The sequence below is a fragment of the Berghia stephanieae genome, chromosome 1 (assembly GCF_034508935.2).
Source record: "Berghia stephanieae isolate SIO BIC M18660-M18661 chromosome 1, UCSD_Bste_1.3, whole genome shotgun sequence".
NCBI lineage: Eukaryota > Metazoa > Mollusca > Gastropoda > Nudibranchia > Aeolidiidae > Berghia > Berghia stephanieae.
In genome coordinates, this window is record NC_088360.1 from 11,172,598 (window position 1) to 11,190,934 (window position 18,337).

Below are 18,337 nucleotides of genomic sequence, written 5' to 3' on the forward strand. Positions count from 1 at the left end.
GAATGCTCCTACATCCCCAGTATTCTTTAAATTTGTATTTTCACCGTTGATCTGCCCTCATTAAATGATGGTGAGTACAGTATCGAATGAAAATAGTTCTTTCCTCACGAAATTGCGGGCTTTTTACTAATATAATAAATAATAGACAGATGATTTACAAGGAAAAAAATATCATCTCCCAAAACAATGACTATACATTTGACTGTTTCCCTCCCAGCCAAGGCCAGGACAAAACCAAGTAATCTCATTCCAAGACAAAAGGCAAATTGGAAAGCAGCTATCGGGGGATGGAAGACACAGCAAGTGCCTCCCTGCCCACTATGGGAGGTCAGGAACCCCATCCTGTATCCACATAATAAAGAGTTAAAATAAAACAAATTCAAATTAAAACTAGAAATAAATTTGATGAGCAATCTATTCTTGCGGTGTGTCTCAGATCATCTGAAACTCCCAACCAGGCACAAGTATAAAATCCCTGCCTGAAGGGATAAACTAAAATAGATACACCAAACATTTATAATTAAAAATTTCTATATAATACAGGATCCATGCCTCAAGGCTTACACTCAAATACCTGTAATATATATAATTAAAATGGACATATATAGTGGAGATGATTAATCAAGAAACACAAAGAAAGAATTATACCCTTCAGGAATAAGATTGTGGTCATGACATCGAAAAATAAAATAATTAAGTCCCATTCCAGATTAAGGACAGACGTTGAACGGTTGACTTTATTGGTTTATGAGGAGAGGTCAAGGACATCCATCAAGAACTGATCAGAATGAAAGGCAATTTTGCTAACAAAGAATAAGATGTTTTCATGTTAGCCATAAAACATTTAATTTTCAAATATCCAGCGATTAAGATAATTTCCACTTGTTAGGTGGTAACTTATTGAATATCTGAAATCTAAGTTTCCTACTCTCAAAACATAATGATAAAGTGATTTTCATTTCTTGATGAACAGAAGAGTAGTCATGACCTACAAAATCATAAAAATAATTGTTCACTTAATAGTACACACATTCAACAAAGTAAACAGCAGTCTTTATCTATTATAATAAATTTATTTCATATCAAAACAACAAGTGTAAGATAACAATGACTTGCAAGATACACAACAATAACATTCAGAACGTTTTATCTTTATTATAATACAAAGGTGGTAGCTTTAATACAGGACTAAAGCACGTTAATTGAGTTATAAACACAAATTTTAATTTAAGATTTTCACAAGCTTGTGAAATGGAAATCTTAAATTATAATGAGTGTTTCTGACCCAAAAAATCGTGATTCTATCTTACTATTACACCCATTCTCATCCAAAATCGTTCATAAAATAAGGAATTCATTAAAACTTAGAAGACAAAATAATTGGATTGATTTGAGAATGTCATCTATCTATGTAACTAGGTCCACTTTGTTCATCTTTCTTTAACAATCGACATTGTGGGCAGAACTTCTAAATTTAGTGCATTTTGAACTTTGTCTCTCTCGTGTTGTGTAATTACATCATCACTCTTCACGGGGATCATTAAGCTGGTGACTCATGATCTTGCATTAATGTATTTTTAATGCATGCATAGGTCACAAAGTAAATAATTGAGAACAAAGATAGAGAGTGTTATTCCATCTTTTTTTTTTCACAAATGAGGATATTTACTGCTTCAATTTATGTTTGGGATAGAACGGTATGGCCAGTGGATTTACTTCAACGTCTCCGTAATAATTAAAAATGTTTCCCAAGAATTCAAAATTAAATAGCCCAATCCAAAGACGAGTGATGTCATTGGATTGAATATACAAACTCCAGTGGAGGATGCTTTCATCAATGTCCACTCGACAAAGAAAAGACTAGTTATTGATTACATAAAGACAAATATCAAATATTCCATTATCAACAATAAAAACAATGCTCTCTTCTTCCACCCTTTTTTACACGCACTTACACACACACACACACACAAACACACACACACATTTCTTAATTTAGTCCTTTCTCCACAAATTATGGTTGCTTTAAAATCCATAAATATCTTAAAGAGAGTGAATGAAATAGTGTCAGACAAAGCAAGAAAGAAAAATACAAGAGAAAAAAAAAATCCAAATTCTTGTAATTTTCTTGTATTTTTCTTTCTTACTTTGTCTGGCACTGTTTCATACACACTTTTTCAGATCTTTGCCTTACACCAGAGCCTGCTCCCATATTTGTCACCGTGCTACTTTAAAATCCACCCTTGAGTTATGTCATATTAAAAACACATGAGGCTTAAATAGAAATAAAATCATATTCAACATAACCCAAAACACAGTAACAGTTAGGTGGTGCATTACAAGTATTTACAATGACAGTGGCAAAAATGAGGATTCTATTTACAACCATGATAGTGTCCGACCTGCCTATTTGAAAATTCAAAAATTCGTAATTTTTAACAGATAAAAATAGTAGTCGCTATAGTTAACTTTAAGTAGGCAAGTCTGTAGTGTATTTCTATAATCCTGGCATGACGTATGCCACGCTGTCCAATGTCTGAGCATGAACCAAGGGAGAGCACCCATCCATGCCCGGCACTTGTTGGGTCAAACATAGTAACATTTTACTTACACAAGGATTAAATAACACTTCAAAATTATTAAAAATTGTGTAGTCTAGCATCAACTTTCAATTTCAATAAGTTTTAATGACTAGTAAATGCTCATGACATTCTGAAATTGGAACCAGAATGTCGTAATTCTACGAATTTTTCCTAATAGTAGACAGGTCTGTAGTGTATTTCTATAATCCTGGCATGACGTATGCCACGCTGTCCAATGTCTGAGCATGAACCAAGGGAGAGCACCCATCCATGCCCGGCACTTGTTGGGTCAAACAGAGTAACGGTCCACAAGCGCACAACAAAGAATCCAGTAACACTGACAAACTGCCTTGGACTGCTATCATTCCCTGAGAAAATGAATGCATAGAAAGACATGGGTCTTGAAAATTAACAATTTTGTCTTCATTTAAAGAGTTGTTCGCTCCATAACAACAACAACAACAATTATAATAGTAATAGTAAGAATATTAGTAATAATAATAAAACTAATAACAATAATAATAATAATAATAGTAATAATAATAACACTAATAATAATAATAATAATAATAATAATAATAATAATAATAATAATAATAATAATAATAATAATAATAATAATAATAATAATAATAATAATAGTAATAATATTAAACAAAGCACCAAATTTCAGCTCAATGTGCTCAATCAACATTTATTCATAAATACAAATTTCTCTCAATATTCCATTTAAATTTATATTTGAAGCGTATCTTTCCAAACATTGACAATGAATCATGCAGGAATCCTATTAATTAAGACTCAAAAATGCAATAAGCAAACAAAAGTTGTGATGAAGGCTCTAGTTAGACTAAGGTTTGAAGCAACCTTATTTGGGTTGTGGATAGCTCATACGGTAAAGTCACAATCTCCCCGGCCAGGCAGAGTTGTCATACCAGTAAGGTTGCGGGTTCGAGCCCCCATTGCTGCCATGAAGTTTTTATTCTCTGTTATCTTCTGGCACTTTCTTACTCACTTCATTTCTTGTTATTGTGATATATACCAGACCTAATTACAACTCAATACATGTATATATTCAACTTACCTTGTGTTCTTGCAGTCGCATGCCAATGATGCTCAGTGACTCTCCCAGAAGTTTTAAATGAGCAGCAACATCAAGTGGCTCTATGCTGAAATTCTGTGAAAAATCGACAAATACAACAATATGCATTATCGTTTACATCAATATGCTAGTTATTATTCATAATAAAACCTAAGATAGGCATAGAAACTTATAAATTTAAAACAGTAAATAACAAAGCTGGTTATCATTTTAAATTCATTGGAAAATTTTGAATAGCTTAAAATGTAAATGAAAATGTTATTAAAGAAATTAAAATTGGAATAATTACGTTGAGAAGTATGCTTTACGATTATCATGATGTTAGAAACAGATAACAATTATACAAAGACTGTAAAATATAATGTTTGATAGCACAGTGCTAGATGACAAATAATTATTTACATTCTTGGAAAGTCTATAAAGCTGTCTCCAAGTAAGCTGACAACAAAAAAAGCTTTCATTGTATTAGAAAACAGACGCTATTTCAAACAAATCCAATTGCTCAATGACCAAATTTTAAATTAGCCATAATCTGTTTACATTGGGTTCAATTTAATACAATTCACAATGGCAATGTTAATTGATGTTAATTTGACAACAACATTAACCAGCTCTCAAAACACATTTAGGAAAACTTTGTTATAACCAACTCTCATGACACATTTCATAAAACTTTTATATCTGCTCTCATAACACATTTTAAAAAACTTTGTTATATACCAGTTAGCGTAACGCATTTCATCAAATTTTGTAATAACGAGTTCTGTAACGCAGTTCAGAAAACTATTATAATGAATGTAAGCAATATATTTTTTTAAAATGAAAATAACAGCTTATAAGTAAGAACAGTGAAAACGTTAATACATCACTTTAAATTTACTATTCACTCTAATATAGTTAACAATTGTTTCAGATTCAGAGTTTTTAAACACTCTAAAGAAGTTGAATAGTGCAATTCCTGGTATATTGAATCATGTTTTAATTCAGCATGAAAAAGGAATTGTTTATAAAAGAGTGAGGGAAGGGGGATAAAGTATTATACTAATTCCATAGAGGAATGTATCAGAAGTCATTTTACAATGGAAGGCACTGAGACTAGTAAAGGCATCCATTCTGTATTTCTGCAGTATAAAATAGATGGTAACAAATTAGTTAATAGTCTCTTAATAAGACAATGGTCTATCACAAAGTATTTTATTTTCTAAATTACATCCAGCTGAAAAGATAGTGCTAAGTAAAAAGCGAAAGAAAGGGGGGCGGGCGGGTAAATGATGTGTAACCTAAAAAAAAAAAAATCCAGGCAAAATCAAATTTAATCATTTATGAGTCATCTGTGTATCAATCCGATGTCCTGTCGGTTCTTCCAGTAGACAAATGGAATGGAAGCTTCAATTTGATGATGTGGACGTTTCAGGTTTCCCCTTTGTCAACAAAACACGATGAATGAGACATTAAAGATGAGTGAAAGTTGAGAGGATGGCATAAACAGTCAATAATACAGTCAAAATTTTTCAACTTAAAAAAGATTGTTTGCTTGTGTTATTTAGTGTCTCTTTTTGAAACAAGAAAGTCACAAAATTGGCAACATATTTTTTCTACACATGTGATCTTGAGCAACAATTATCTATATTTTTAAAAGCATCTTTACTTATTCAATGTTGGCAAAAATGCAAGCAATGCTGTTTGAAGATCGGGAAAGTAAGTTTATTGACGGAAGTTGAATTACTCTCCAATATAATTGATAAAGAGAAATGTTGTGGATATTTCACGTTTTCACTATATCAACGAAGCAGATGATGAATTCGATATAAATGCTTCAGGCAAATCTGGAATGAGAGATACTGTGTAGACAAATCATCTTGCATTTTTCAAATAATTTTAAGTTTGATTTCGACTTCTCCATTGCAGGCTATAGACATACAACTGGATTAAACATTGATATGCATGCTTTACATTAGTTTTTAAATTTCATGCATTTGAAGATAAAGAAAAAATATCTATCACATAGCGGCCAACGTTTCAACGAGCTAAAACGGAATATCCTAGCGTGAATTACCGTCATGACCAAAATGGTAGTATATTTGGACTTTTATAACATATAATCTAGATTTACAGCTATACTGTCTTGTAGTCTATTCCTTGTTTTAATTAACTAGTTAAAAAAACATAATCCTGAGATATGCCAGAAGAGTCAGTTCCTTATTTTACTTATAAACAGTCTAATTTAATTTTCAAATCTTTTTCTTTTTTTAACTTTTTCTCCAGAGTACAAAATCAGGACATTCCAATTTTATCGGGACTGTTGGCCGTATGCTATCACATTAGTAACCCTTCACCAAATAAAAATCAATATTTATAAAATACATTTGATTCAAAGCCCTCATTAGAATGTATCAAACTATCCAATAACCCAATAATGATCATTTTTGGACTTTATTTTCAGGTACATTTTAAAACACCAAAAACCCATAAAACAATTAAATGGTTTCAATCATTCTTTTTTTTAGAAACTGTAATTAGTTCTGGGTCATTTTCTTTCAGATAATTTTGAGAAAAGCATTTTATTTTTGAGTTATACCTACTTAATAAAAAATATAAAATTAATGAAAATAATGATCTTTTGCTGAGAAAAGAAAAGATAGAATGACTAAACAACTTTGAAAAAAAAAAAGAAGGAATTTTCTTCTTTTTTTAATTTTTTACCAAAACGAATAGCATACTCTCTAGTCAATTATTCATCCTTTTACACTATTTAGAACTTGAGCTTGTTCAGTATCAATCTGTAATTAATCATTAAATAATGCAGTAATAAATGTTGATTCCAAACTTAAGTATTTTCGGCTAGCAATATATCATGGGCGTAAATAAAATATAACATACCTCTTGATTCAAATATTAGTGACGTGGAAAATTTCCATTGATGAGTGTGTTAGAATGGTAAGTAGGTGGATGCAGTTCCATGCGAAAGGAGGGTGGAGGGGGTGGGGGGGGGGGGGGGTTGTCAGTGAGGAGTCAGTTAAGACGGAAACAACACAGGTTGGAAAAACTAAAAGGGAAAGAGGATATACTCACATAGCTACTATCATCAATATCATCATGCTCCATTGTACCAGAACCAGACTCTATACCAACCTTTGTTGGGCTGAGTGGGCCCTCCTCCACCACCACTGGTTTGCTTTTCTGGAGCATCAGAGCCAGTTTCTTATTGGTGGAACTGAGAGTTCCCACCCCTTGAGTAGCAGTAGGTACGGGAGCAGATGTTGAGGGTCCACCTTGAGATTCTTTACCCCCTGTTTTTCCTGTTGAGATGAGATTCGATTTTTTCATCCGACGCTGTGCCTTTCGTCGCCATTGCTATAAAGAGGACAAAAAAATATTGACAAAAAAATGTAGGTATCTAATATTTCATCTAACTAGAAAATGTAATCTTGGAAAGTTTTCGTGGAAACAGAAAGCCATTGTTTTTGTGAACAATCTACAACTGGATAACTTATGTCCGATTAAATTGGATCTTTTCCATTTTTCTTGGATAAGAATCAAAGGATGGGCATTTTATGCTCCGTATAGTTTATATGCTATCTTAGGAGGTAAATCACAGTATTACATGTTTACATACTAATTGATAGGAAAACATTCACCACCACCCACGGCACACTTTCATATAAAATCAAACATTTTCAACAGCATATGAATATAACATGTATTATCCTAATAATAAAACAACTTGCTTTACACAGTCGTAGAAGTCGTGTACAAAACATAGTATAATTTCCTGAATAGTCAAAAATCATATATTATCTAGCAATGACTATGAAAAATTTTTTTTTCTCTTTTTGAGGAAAAATTTGTCTAAAATCAAAGCCCTATCTCCACTGAGTAAAAATGTTTTTGAATTTTGAAAATCCATTCATAAATAAACAAGTTATGCTGTTTCAAAGGTGTCATTTATTTGGATGACCCGCAAAGAGGAAAAAAACGCGAAAATATGGGACGCTTTTTCGGCATTTTTTTTCGACCTTTGGTTGTTTCTTGCGTAATAAGTGGATTAAAAGATTGGAACTTGAAGAGCAAATTAGGATGGTGTTTTGTAAAATACGGGAAAAGTACTCGTCATATTCATATGAAATTTTACAACCAAAAGAAGAAATGTTCATGTATTACCTTGTCAGCGACAAAACCTCCACGCCCGGTAGTTTTAGAAATATTTTACTCCAAAGAGTAAAAATCTATTTTTAACGGTCTTCTGGTAATCGCACGAGTTTTGTCGCTTGGCATAATCTAAAATGACCTTTTTTCTAACTGTGTGCCAACTTTCAGTCATATTCATCGATAAACAGCGTCGTAATTCATTTTTTAAAATAGCATATACGAAACGGCTTCGTCCCATATTTTGACGCGAATTCGGGCACTTCGTGAGCGAAAAAGAGGCCCAAAGATTTGTGCGGGATAGTCATTGCTATATTATCTTCTTATCTATTTCTTTTTTTTTTTCTTGATTAAGGGTGATTTGTATTAAGACCAAGAATTGAAAATGACTTACTAATTTCTGTTTGTTAGACTGAGTCTGCCATAACTCTCCTAGTTTACGACTAATACCCGCAAATTCTGAAAAAAAAAAGAAAAGATCATTTAATATTGTAAAACTGGATTAAATAGAATAAAACAATTAAAATGATCTTCAACTAAATGTAAATTGTGTAACAAAAATGTCAAAAAAAAACCCAAAAAAGATGTACTTGAATTGACTTGGTATGAATTGAAAAGCTCACTTGCAAATATTCTAAAATGCGATGTTACATTTCAAAAATGTTTCTAATTTAGTAGTTGTACAATCTTTTTTAACTGCTTTAACATCTTGCACATATTAGTTGCAAAATGTCCTTTGTATAGAAATACCTGAAAAAGACAGGCATTTACGTATTCTGCGAAAAGATTTTACAAGAAAATCATTATATAGCAGTTTCCAATGAGCAATGAAAATCGTCTATTCTCAAAATGTGGTTTGTGCATCCCTATTATTAATCTAAATACAAATATTTGTTCTGGCATATTTCTTCCATATGTTTTAACAAGGTCTCTTTTTAAAGTTTTGTTTCTTTTTTTAAAAAAAATCAAATATCATACTTTAAAGAGAGTCTCTAAACTAAAAGCATTTAAGCTGAGAAGTGGAATACCCCACCCATGAGGAGCTTTTCGATAAATGACTAGCTCTGAGTTAATGATATAAGAGGGCTAATAATATTTTTTTTTTAAAGAAAAAAAAATGAAACAAACGACAAATAAAATTTCATCCTCATTCAACTTAAAAGAGATTGACTTAGAAAAAACGTGTTTTAAAAAAGAATGAAAAAAAAAAACTGACCAATTCCAGGATTTTCTGCCACAATGGCTGGTCTGTGTGCATTACAAAACAACATGTAGGCAGTCGGAGCTCTTTTGGGGATTTTCTTTGCCTTCTCTTCCTATAGTAAAAGACATCAAAACAAAATGAGTTAAATGTTAACTTCATTTTTATGCATATCAAAAGTGAAGGATAAGACTTGCCATTTAAAGATTTTCAAAATTAGTCATGAATCATAACACTGGAAATCTACAGCAATTTGCTCATTAAATCAAACCTTGTAAATCCATAAAGTCTTATAAAAGATGACCGGTTCTCAGTAATATTAGTCTTGCCAATTTGAGTTAGAGGTACATTTCAATGAGGTTGTCGTTGACTTAATTTCTTTTCTTCAGAATTTAGTATCTATAAGTCACTTGTATCGTTATTGCTCACAGACTCCAAATCGGTTCTCCAAGCTCTCGATTTAGATAAACTCTCCTCAACGTTCAATAGTTTAAGATCTCAACTAGATGAATTCCTTACAACACACAGAGTAGACTTATCTCTCCAGTGGATACCGGGACATTCAAATATACCAGGAAATGACAATGCAGACAGACTAGCCAGACTCGGATCAACACTTTTACAACCATCAATTCCAGTATCCTTAGACACAGCGAAACAAATAATCAAAACAAATAAGAGAGAAGAATGGATGAACAGTTGGGCAATGAGCACCATGGGTAGATGTATGTTTTCCCATATGACCACTCCTGTAAAGACTGATTGCCTAAATAAGCTCAGAAGACACCAGCAAAGCATCATCTTTCAACTAAGAACACAACACATACCGCTCAACAACCATTTAAGCAAAATTACAAAAGACACATCCCCTTCCTGCCCCCTATGTCAACACCCCAATGAAACAGTAACACACCACTTGCTTGAATGTCAACCTCTTGAAGATTTGAGATGCACATTCCTCCCACCAAATCCAAGCATCAGTAACACACTTTATAGTCACCTGGAACAACTACAAAAGACATCTAACTTCTACGTCATGGCACAAGACCGAAGGGCTAGAGCTCAGGTGGTCGCTGGTTCGGATAAGTAAGTAAGTAAGTATCGTTATTGCTGTCTACAACACTGACACATTCACCTAAGGTTCCTGTCAATGCTTTGTAGGAGACAAATGAAAAAAAATACGAAGTTAGGATAGTGAAATAATTTAAAGACATAAGTATTCATAAGTAACCTGAATAGCTAAATTTTAAAAAAGCTCCTACTCCTTTATAAAAAGCTAACAGATGGTGATACCAAAACTGTTTCTTTATTTGTTAAATATTGCTCAAATGGATATTCTATTTCTTTAAATGTTTCTATCATTTTTTAATTCTACAAAACTAAAACTAACCAAAGATGCATAAGGATGTGAAAATCAAGATAACATACCTTTTGAGTCTCTGGTCCACCTTTTTCTTTAGGGCCTTGAGAATAAAGTAAAAAAAACAAAATAAAAACAACATAAAATAGGGCAGTATGATCTGAAAGCATAATTTCCAGCAAAACGTATCATTCTTATATATAAATGGTAATATTGAATTAACCCTCTCCTTACTGACCATTTTCCAGATTTTCCCTGAAATGTCAAACCCATACAACATAAAAACTGATTTTTAAAAAAAATTCTAACTCGAATTATGCATGATGCACATTATTTTGTTCCGCAAAACAAGCTGTACACCACATGTGATGGTCTGACAAAAAGTGTTGGGAGTTGTGCTGATTATTTTCAATATATGACCAACACAAAAAGAAAAAATAATAATAATAATAAATAAAACGTAGAAAATGAGAATTTGGTGTACTGCAATACCTACCTCTAACTTTGTCCCTAATCTTGATATTTTAAAAATTAAACTACATCTTTCTAAGTAAAGATTGCTCTGTAAATTCGCATTGACTTCAAGGAATCTGATTTTTTATTACCATGTGGCTAATTTTAGATCATCACACATAAAAACACTGAATATTGTTAGTGAAGCCAGGATAAATGATTATGATCAAATCATGACAGCATCAATATTATTAAGAAATTGTTTCAGTGAATTGATCATACTTTTCTTCTTGGATGGAGCTTTCTTCTTCTTCTTCTCTGTCTCAGCAATGACAAGAGTCGATTCTTCTCCCTCATCTTCCATTCCAGTGTCATCAAAGTCCATTACCAAAGAGTCACTGTCACAGATTACAGAGGGATAAAAACACTAGATCAAGACATTGTTAGACTAGACTATTGCTTGAAGCTGGGAAATGTAAATGATTGAACAAAAATAGATGTTGCAGCTTCGAATAAACATGAACCGAGTAAAAGTTTCAAGCTCACAATGCCTCCTTAGTGAAGTTCTGTAGTTTTGTGGTATGTCTGTCTACTTGTGACCTTGGGTCATGAGTCCGAGTTCTGCCTTGGCAGAAATTGACATAAATTTGAATCCTTGGAAAAAAATCTTTAATCCTGTTTCTACACATAATCAGGAGTAAAATGAGTACCTGTCAATGACATTGCCAATGTTGAAAATAATCATAATTGCACCTTACAGTTTACACATTTTGCTGTTATGCACTTTGACCACAATTGTTGGATATTTATACACAATAAAAGCTCAGTTGTTTTGTTTTTTTCTCCTTTGCAAGAAATAAAATTAACAATAAAATAAGTGAACAGAACATTGTTTTCACTTCAGTTAACATTCTGTCGATATCTCAATGCATTACTACTTATTGCAGACTGGGGAGGAATTTCTGATTGACCCGTTCCTTGCATTATTTTTTACCCACTATTAAAACTGCCTTTTTCATTTGTCTATTGTTCAATAATTCACAAGATTGATTCAATCCAAACATTTATATTATATCTGAAAATACTGAGAATTATTTTCTTTTAAAATATTTTGGATCGAAAGAATGCACACAGAATAATATTTATTCATGTTTTTGGCTTTAAGAAAAACCATAAGATTTATCATTAATAATTCATCCCCGGTGGATAGTAAAGCAAGGAAGGAAAGTGGAATAAATCGAAAAGTGGCAAAATGTGGATCTATTGCAATACAAACATCAACAGAAAAAAACATCTGCCTTAAAGTCCTTGGTGCCTGTTTAAACAGGTTAAAGCGCTATAATAAGTGCAATTTATTATTATTATTATTATTATTATTATTATAAACAGCAGCAGTAGCAATTATAGGTAATAAAATTGTCGCTGTTACAGACCTGGTATTTGGTTCAGATTTGACAGCAGGAGAAGAGTTTTTGACTTTTTTCTTGCTAGGCTTTACAGCTACTGGCGAAGGGGAGTCTCCCATGACAACAGCTTGAGGTGGCATCACTGAAAGAAAAATATCATATTGACGAGACACTTGGAAATTACAATAATGGTGTTTCTATTCAACAGCTCTCGATTCATAAAAATAAGCCTTAATTGCTTAACAACCAAATTACATAAAGTTAGACATGAAATGAATAGCAAACTAATTATGGTAAAATGACTTCTGTTGTATGTTGATCAAAGAGTAAAACAAAATGATTTGTTTGTTTTGTTTGTTTGTTGCTTTAGGTCTCTTCCAACACAATTGAGGTTATATGAGAGACCGCTGAAACAAAAAAACAAGCAATCTAACAAAAATAGTACAAATGTCAATCAAAATCATAACCTAAAGATATCATAAGCTAAATTATAAATAACCAAGAACAAACAGGCAGAGGATTTACAGGAAAAAAAATATCCCCTGTCAAAAATACAATCACAAACCAAAGAAGCAGGATAGGCTAGTAAAGAGAAGAAGAAACGACATCACTATCAGATTGTACACACATGCGAACATCATAGGTATATGATTCAAGGGTGATGCTCCCATCCAACCACCCGCAAAACAAAATGAGTGAAAATATAGGTTCTATTAACAATAATAAACTTGAGATGGATAGAAAACCAAGGGTTCAGAGATAAACTGAGACTGTTAAAAAGGAAAAATATTGGAGATGTGTCTAATTAAAATAAAAATCATAACAATCTGATGCTAAATAATGCTATATATGAAGTTTCTAAATTTTCACTAAACTTATATTTCATGATGTGAATATAATATTTTAATATTTTTGTCTTTGGCTCCATATTAGCAGAAGACATCTATAAGATGATAAATACAGCCTATGAATATGATGACTTACCAAACGATGCAGCACTTATAGCATTTTGAATCAGTTTTTCCTTCTTTTTAGACACTTTCTTTTTCTTAGGTGCTTTCTCACCATCATCAACAGGACCTGTAATATCTGGTTTGACATCTTCATTTATAATGTTAGTCTCTTTCTTTACTTTCTTAGTTTTTTTCACTTTAGGAGCTGGGCTGACCTCACTGGCTTGAGAATCCATGGCCACTTGGGCTGTCATTGGATTAGATCCAGACATAATTTTCATTTTCAAACTTGGTGCTTTAGGTTCAGCCAGTGGTGCTGATGAAACTGCTGGTTTTATTTCTGACGGTGACATTATTTCAATTTTCATCTTTTTCTCCTTTTTCTTGGGAGGAGGGCCAGTGCCGTCTTCAAATTTGATTTTTTTGCTGGATTTTTTTGTGGGAACTACAGGAGTTGAGGTTTCCTTTGGTTTGTCTATAGCAAGAGGAGAAATAGTCTGTGGAGTCCCAGCAACAGTCTGTGGAGTTCCAGCAACTGGAGAGGTGAGCAAATATTTGATGACGCTCTTTGGGTCTTCTTGTTTGATTTCCTGGGTGACAATAGGGGCTGTTGATAACACAGATGATAGCAGAGAGGATGGAGCAGGTTGGACTACAGGTTTGATATCTTTTTGGACTTGAACTTGAGGTGCAGTAGGTATCGGTGAAATCTGAGGGGAAGAAAAAAAAAATTGTTGACTTACCATTTATCTATAATAAAAAGAAAGGAAATGTTGATGCACTTTAAAAGTATCAGTATTGCAATCCTTATTATTATCAATAAATCTGAAATATATACATTATCTATCAGTCTTATCCAAATTTTCATAATTATGTGATTATCTTGTGTAACCGATGTGTAAATATATGCAGGTTTGGCATCTGAACCAGCTTATGGGCTTAGTATAGCACTGTTGTAATGGACAATATTTTGCACCATATTTTGAGATTTCCATTCATTACAACAATGAGCCCCTAAGGGATGGGGGTTATTAGACCTGCAAATAAGTGTACGTTGAGTGTAACCCTATCTTACCATCATGCTTGAAGGAGCACGTAGAGATAATTCCGCAGGGACTGATCGATTTGCAGCCATTGATGAAGCAGATGATGTACTTTTTTTACTTTTGCTAGATTTTGGAGTTGGCTCTAGAGGAGCTCCTGAGATGGCTGCCTTTGCCTTTTGTTTGACGGGCATGGAACTATCTGACAAATCACCGTCAGACCCAATGACTTGAGCAACTTTTGGAGTTTTTGACTTTTTGGTCGATGTTGAACACTTCTCTGCCTGTTCAAATTCTTCCATTTCAAGCACCTTGGCAGATTTTTTCCTGACCTGAAATATCAAAGTTTTATGTAGTAATGTAACAATTATGAACTTAAAGACAAAAAAAAAACAAAAACAGAATGAATTTGAATTGGTAGAATAAAGAATTTTAAAATGGTGTGATAAATTGACGAGTAGTATGTGTCATCATCAATGAGTATGAAAAGTAAAACTCAAAGGCAGGGGGAAAAGTGATAAACATCTGGGGCTAAACCTAGGGGAACATTTTTAGATTAACTCTAAATTTTATGAAAAAAAAAAAAACAAACAAAAAAACTAGATTGTCTTTGACATTCATTTTGAAATATCTTACATGGTTTTAGTTTCATATTACCAGTAAAATTTACATTAATGAATTAATGTTACCAACTTAAGCCCAAACCTGGTATTCCAAACCGACCAGATATCCCAAAATTTAAATTGACTGAAATAACTCATGGCAATTTTTGTACAGGCTTCTTTAATTTTTGCTTCCAATTTCTATTGTTATAGGTGATTGTCATCTGTTTATTGTGTCCAACATTGTTGAGGCCAATGGAATAATGACAAATTCCTTTCATTTGTACAATTATATCGTATTTTGCAAATGTATCCATTAGATAAATAACCGAATTAATGTCATCTCCTTTTCATCTCTAATTCTATTTGTAAATCTGTATTTCATCTGTGTTGACTTTTCCAAAAGCCATTACCCATTGGCTGTTACAATTACAACACAAACAATTTCACCAAAATGTCACTAAAAGCATTTCTAAATTATTCTTATGCAAGTGGACTTTTCCTCTGGTATTTGATATCATGTATTGTTACTATTGTCTCACTTTTCTCTCAAAGTTGGTGGAGGAGAAGAAAAAGAAAATTGGAATAATTGAATAATCATCTCGATATTTGGATTACCCATTGAAATATTAAAATACGACCATGTTTTTATTTTTTATTTTCTAAATTGTAAAAATAACTGGATATTTAGGAATATTGGATTATATGAGTCAAGCTGAGGTAATAACAAAATACCTACCCTCCCTGATCGACCACTTCCACCACCATCGTCAAATTCTTCTAACTTCCTCATTTTTGATGATGGACCTTTGGAAGAAAAATTTATTGGAATGGAGCTTACATAATTGCACAAGTAATTTCCAGATCAATTTGTCAGTGTTACACTGTCATTAAAAGCAGGGCTTGGGCCCAAATCCTTTGAGTTTATGGCTCTACATCTAATTTGCCATCTCACCCAAGAAGAAATCAGCCAAATTCAGGTTATTAGAGAGTAGGACTACGAAAGGTCAGCTGGAGTATGGAAAATATAACTGACTATTTTTAAAAATTAAATGAAATAAAATATGGAATCTTGTGCATTGTGCATTAGCTTTGTCAAAGTTCAAGAACCTGAATCATATTAAATTTCATCTGACAAGTGCCTTTGAAGAATGAGAGAGAACAGGCTATGAGTAAAATTTGAATTAGGCCACAATGATGTTTTGTTCTTGGAATAAAGCCCCTATACTATAAAAACACATTTTAAGCCTTAACTTTGGGACATCTGAAGCTGAATAAAATTAAAACCAAAAATCACAGACCTACATAACTGTTTTCAGCGAGGGCGCCACTAAGGCTTGCCTTTACGGGATTACATATCATATTATTTTCCTTCAATAATGAATTTATATGAAAGAAATATTAAGCAAAACAAACAAAAACAAAACAAAACAATGTAAGACCAGAGGAAAATAAAATCTGATAAGATGTGAGTTGTATTCTAATAAATCTGATAGGACTAATGACGGTGTATCATCATGGGGAAAAATAGAATAGGAAAAACCTTTAATATTATTTTATTCTACAATAATTTGTCACTGAATAAAAATATAACACCTGGAAGAGATCTTTGAAAAAAAATATGATAAAATGAATGAAGTCTGGTTAAACATTTATTCATAAAGTCTTTATGGAAGACAATTTATCAAGTTTGTTGTTCAATTTGTGAAATCTTGAAATTAAGAAAAAAAAGGGAGTTAATTGAGAGTGATTTCATTGTTCATTATAAACCTAAAAATAATGCCATTATTGCACTAAATTTTAGATTCGCATCATTATAAAGCTAAATAGAAAAAAAAAATTATTGAACAAGCTCTTTAATCATTCCAATTAAAAGTGGATTGCCTTCCAATTACCCAGTACTTTTGTTGATGGTGTGTACCCAGACAAAAATCCAGAACAAAGAAAATATTTGAAATCAACAGGATATACACCATCAACGAAATAATGTAAGTTCTGCATTACAGTGTCTCGCCTTGTCACAATATCAAGCAACGTTAAGAGTGGTCTGTGACTGGATATGTGACAGTGATCATGGTAAATTCCGGTCCCGATTTTATGTCCTTGGGTAAGTCACTTTACACAGATTACCTCATTTGGCTCAGGTGTGAATGAGTATCTGGCTAAAGGCACCGACAACAAGTGTAAAGATGTTAATGTTAGTACAAAAAGGACGCATATCAGGCAACTAGTAAGAAATGGAAATATGGTTCCATATATGGGAAACATATCTAGTAAGTAATAATGGCGTAGGCCAGAGTCCTAAACAACAACCCACTCACTCAGCAAGTTGTTTTTGAAATTAGAAAAATCACACCACTTATAAAAATGAAACTTATCTTACAATAGTTTAAAATAGTACAGACGTCTAGATATTTATTGGACATTGCTGCAACAGAACTGCCAACTTGAATTTTTTTAATGCATAGTTCCCATGGGAAAAAAAAAGGAAAATTCACTTTAAATAGACTCTAGCATTATCCAAAAACGCTCCAAAGTCCTGTTCTCCTTCTAAGGAACTAATATTTCCTTTTCAACAAAATTTTAATTTGAGTCAAAGAGCTGAATGCAGTTCTAGATCTGTAGCCGCTGAAGCCAAATTATATTCGTATTTTTACGAATTTTTTCGTAATAAGTAATACTGTGTATTAATACTCTAGGCAGCAGCCACTCAATCAAATTAGGAAATTTTAAACTTTCACAAATCCATCAAGGTTTGTTCTAGAGTTCTTAAACTTCTATTTCTAGAATTAGAATGGTGACAAATTGAATAAGTAAATACATACAAAAGATCCACGGTGAAAATAAAAAAGAAATGCTATCTAGCGCTCGGAGCTTTCGGAAGGTCTCAGTCTCCCCAATTTTGGGAGACCTTCCATAAGCTACTACATCCCAAGTATTCTTGTTCTAGTTCTAGAAGTAGAAGTAGAAGGGGGTTTGTTTGGGAGGGGGGGGGGGGAACTTTTTTATTTTTAAAGTCTCCCTCCTCCCAAACCCCCTACACTAGAACTTCAGTAGGGAGTTTGGGTGGGGGGAGACTTTAAAAAAAAAGTCTCCCCCCTCCCAAACCCCCTACTAAAACAAGAATACTTGGGATGTAGTAGTAGTAGCTTATGGAAGGTCTCCCCCAATTTTCAATAAAAAACCGAAACCAGTCAGTCATTGAAATTGAAATCGAACAGGACGCTTCTATTATTATACATGAACATGTACAAATAAATCAGAGATAGTTACCGTCATCGCCATCGTCTCCGATAAATTCCCTTTTAGACATGTTTAATTTTACTGACGAGCTAATATAAATGCTTAGCTGAGGATTATATCTTCGAATTTCGAAGCGAGAAACTATAGAAAAAAGGAAAGATGGAGGGAGGGAGAAAATGAAAACTGAAAACAACATCGGGGACAAGGGATATGAGTCTCTAAACTGCTAGAACTGCTGTTCTGGAA

General features: G+C 32.9%; 1 protein-coding gene across 2 annotated transcripts; it reads right to left on the reverse strand.

Annotated features, from left to right (window-relative positions):
• Positions 1–1,053: 1,053 nt before the first annotated feature.
• Positions 1,054–18,310, reverse strand: LOC144967851 (uncharacterized). 2 transcript variants are annotated; one of them, XM_078905566.1, is made up of 12 exons: positions 18,122–18,310; positions 15,588–15,655; positions 14,279–14,578; positions 13,235–13,913; positions 12,278–12,392; positions 11,127–11,242; positions 10,460–10,494; positions 9,047–9,146; positions 8,225–8,289; positions 6,817–7,038; positions 3,667–3,759; positions 1,054–2,950 (listed from the first exon to the last, which is right to left on the reverse strand). In XM_078905566.1, the coding sequence occupies exons 1-12, from the start codon at positions 18,285–18,287 to the stop codon at positions 2,783–2,785; spliced, it is 2,127 nt and encodes a 708-aa protein (XP_078761692.1). In that variant the 5' UTR covers positions 18,288–18,310; the 3' UTR covers positions 1,054–2,782. The 2 variants fall into 2 exon arrangements, with proteins under 2 accessions (XP_078761692.1, XP_078761682.1); XM_078905556.1 differs by having other exon boundaries at positions 6,757–7,038.
• Positions 18,311–18,337: the final 27 nt, after the last annotated feature.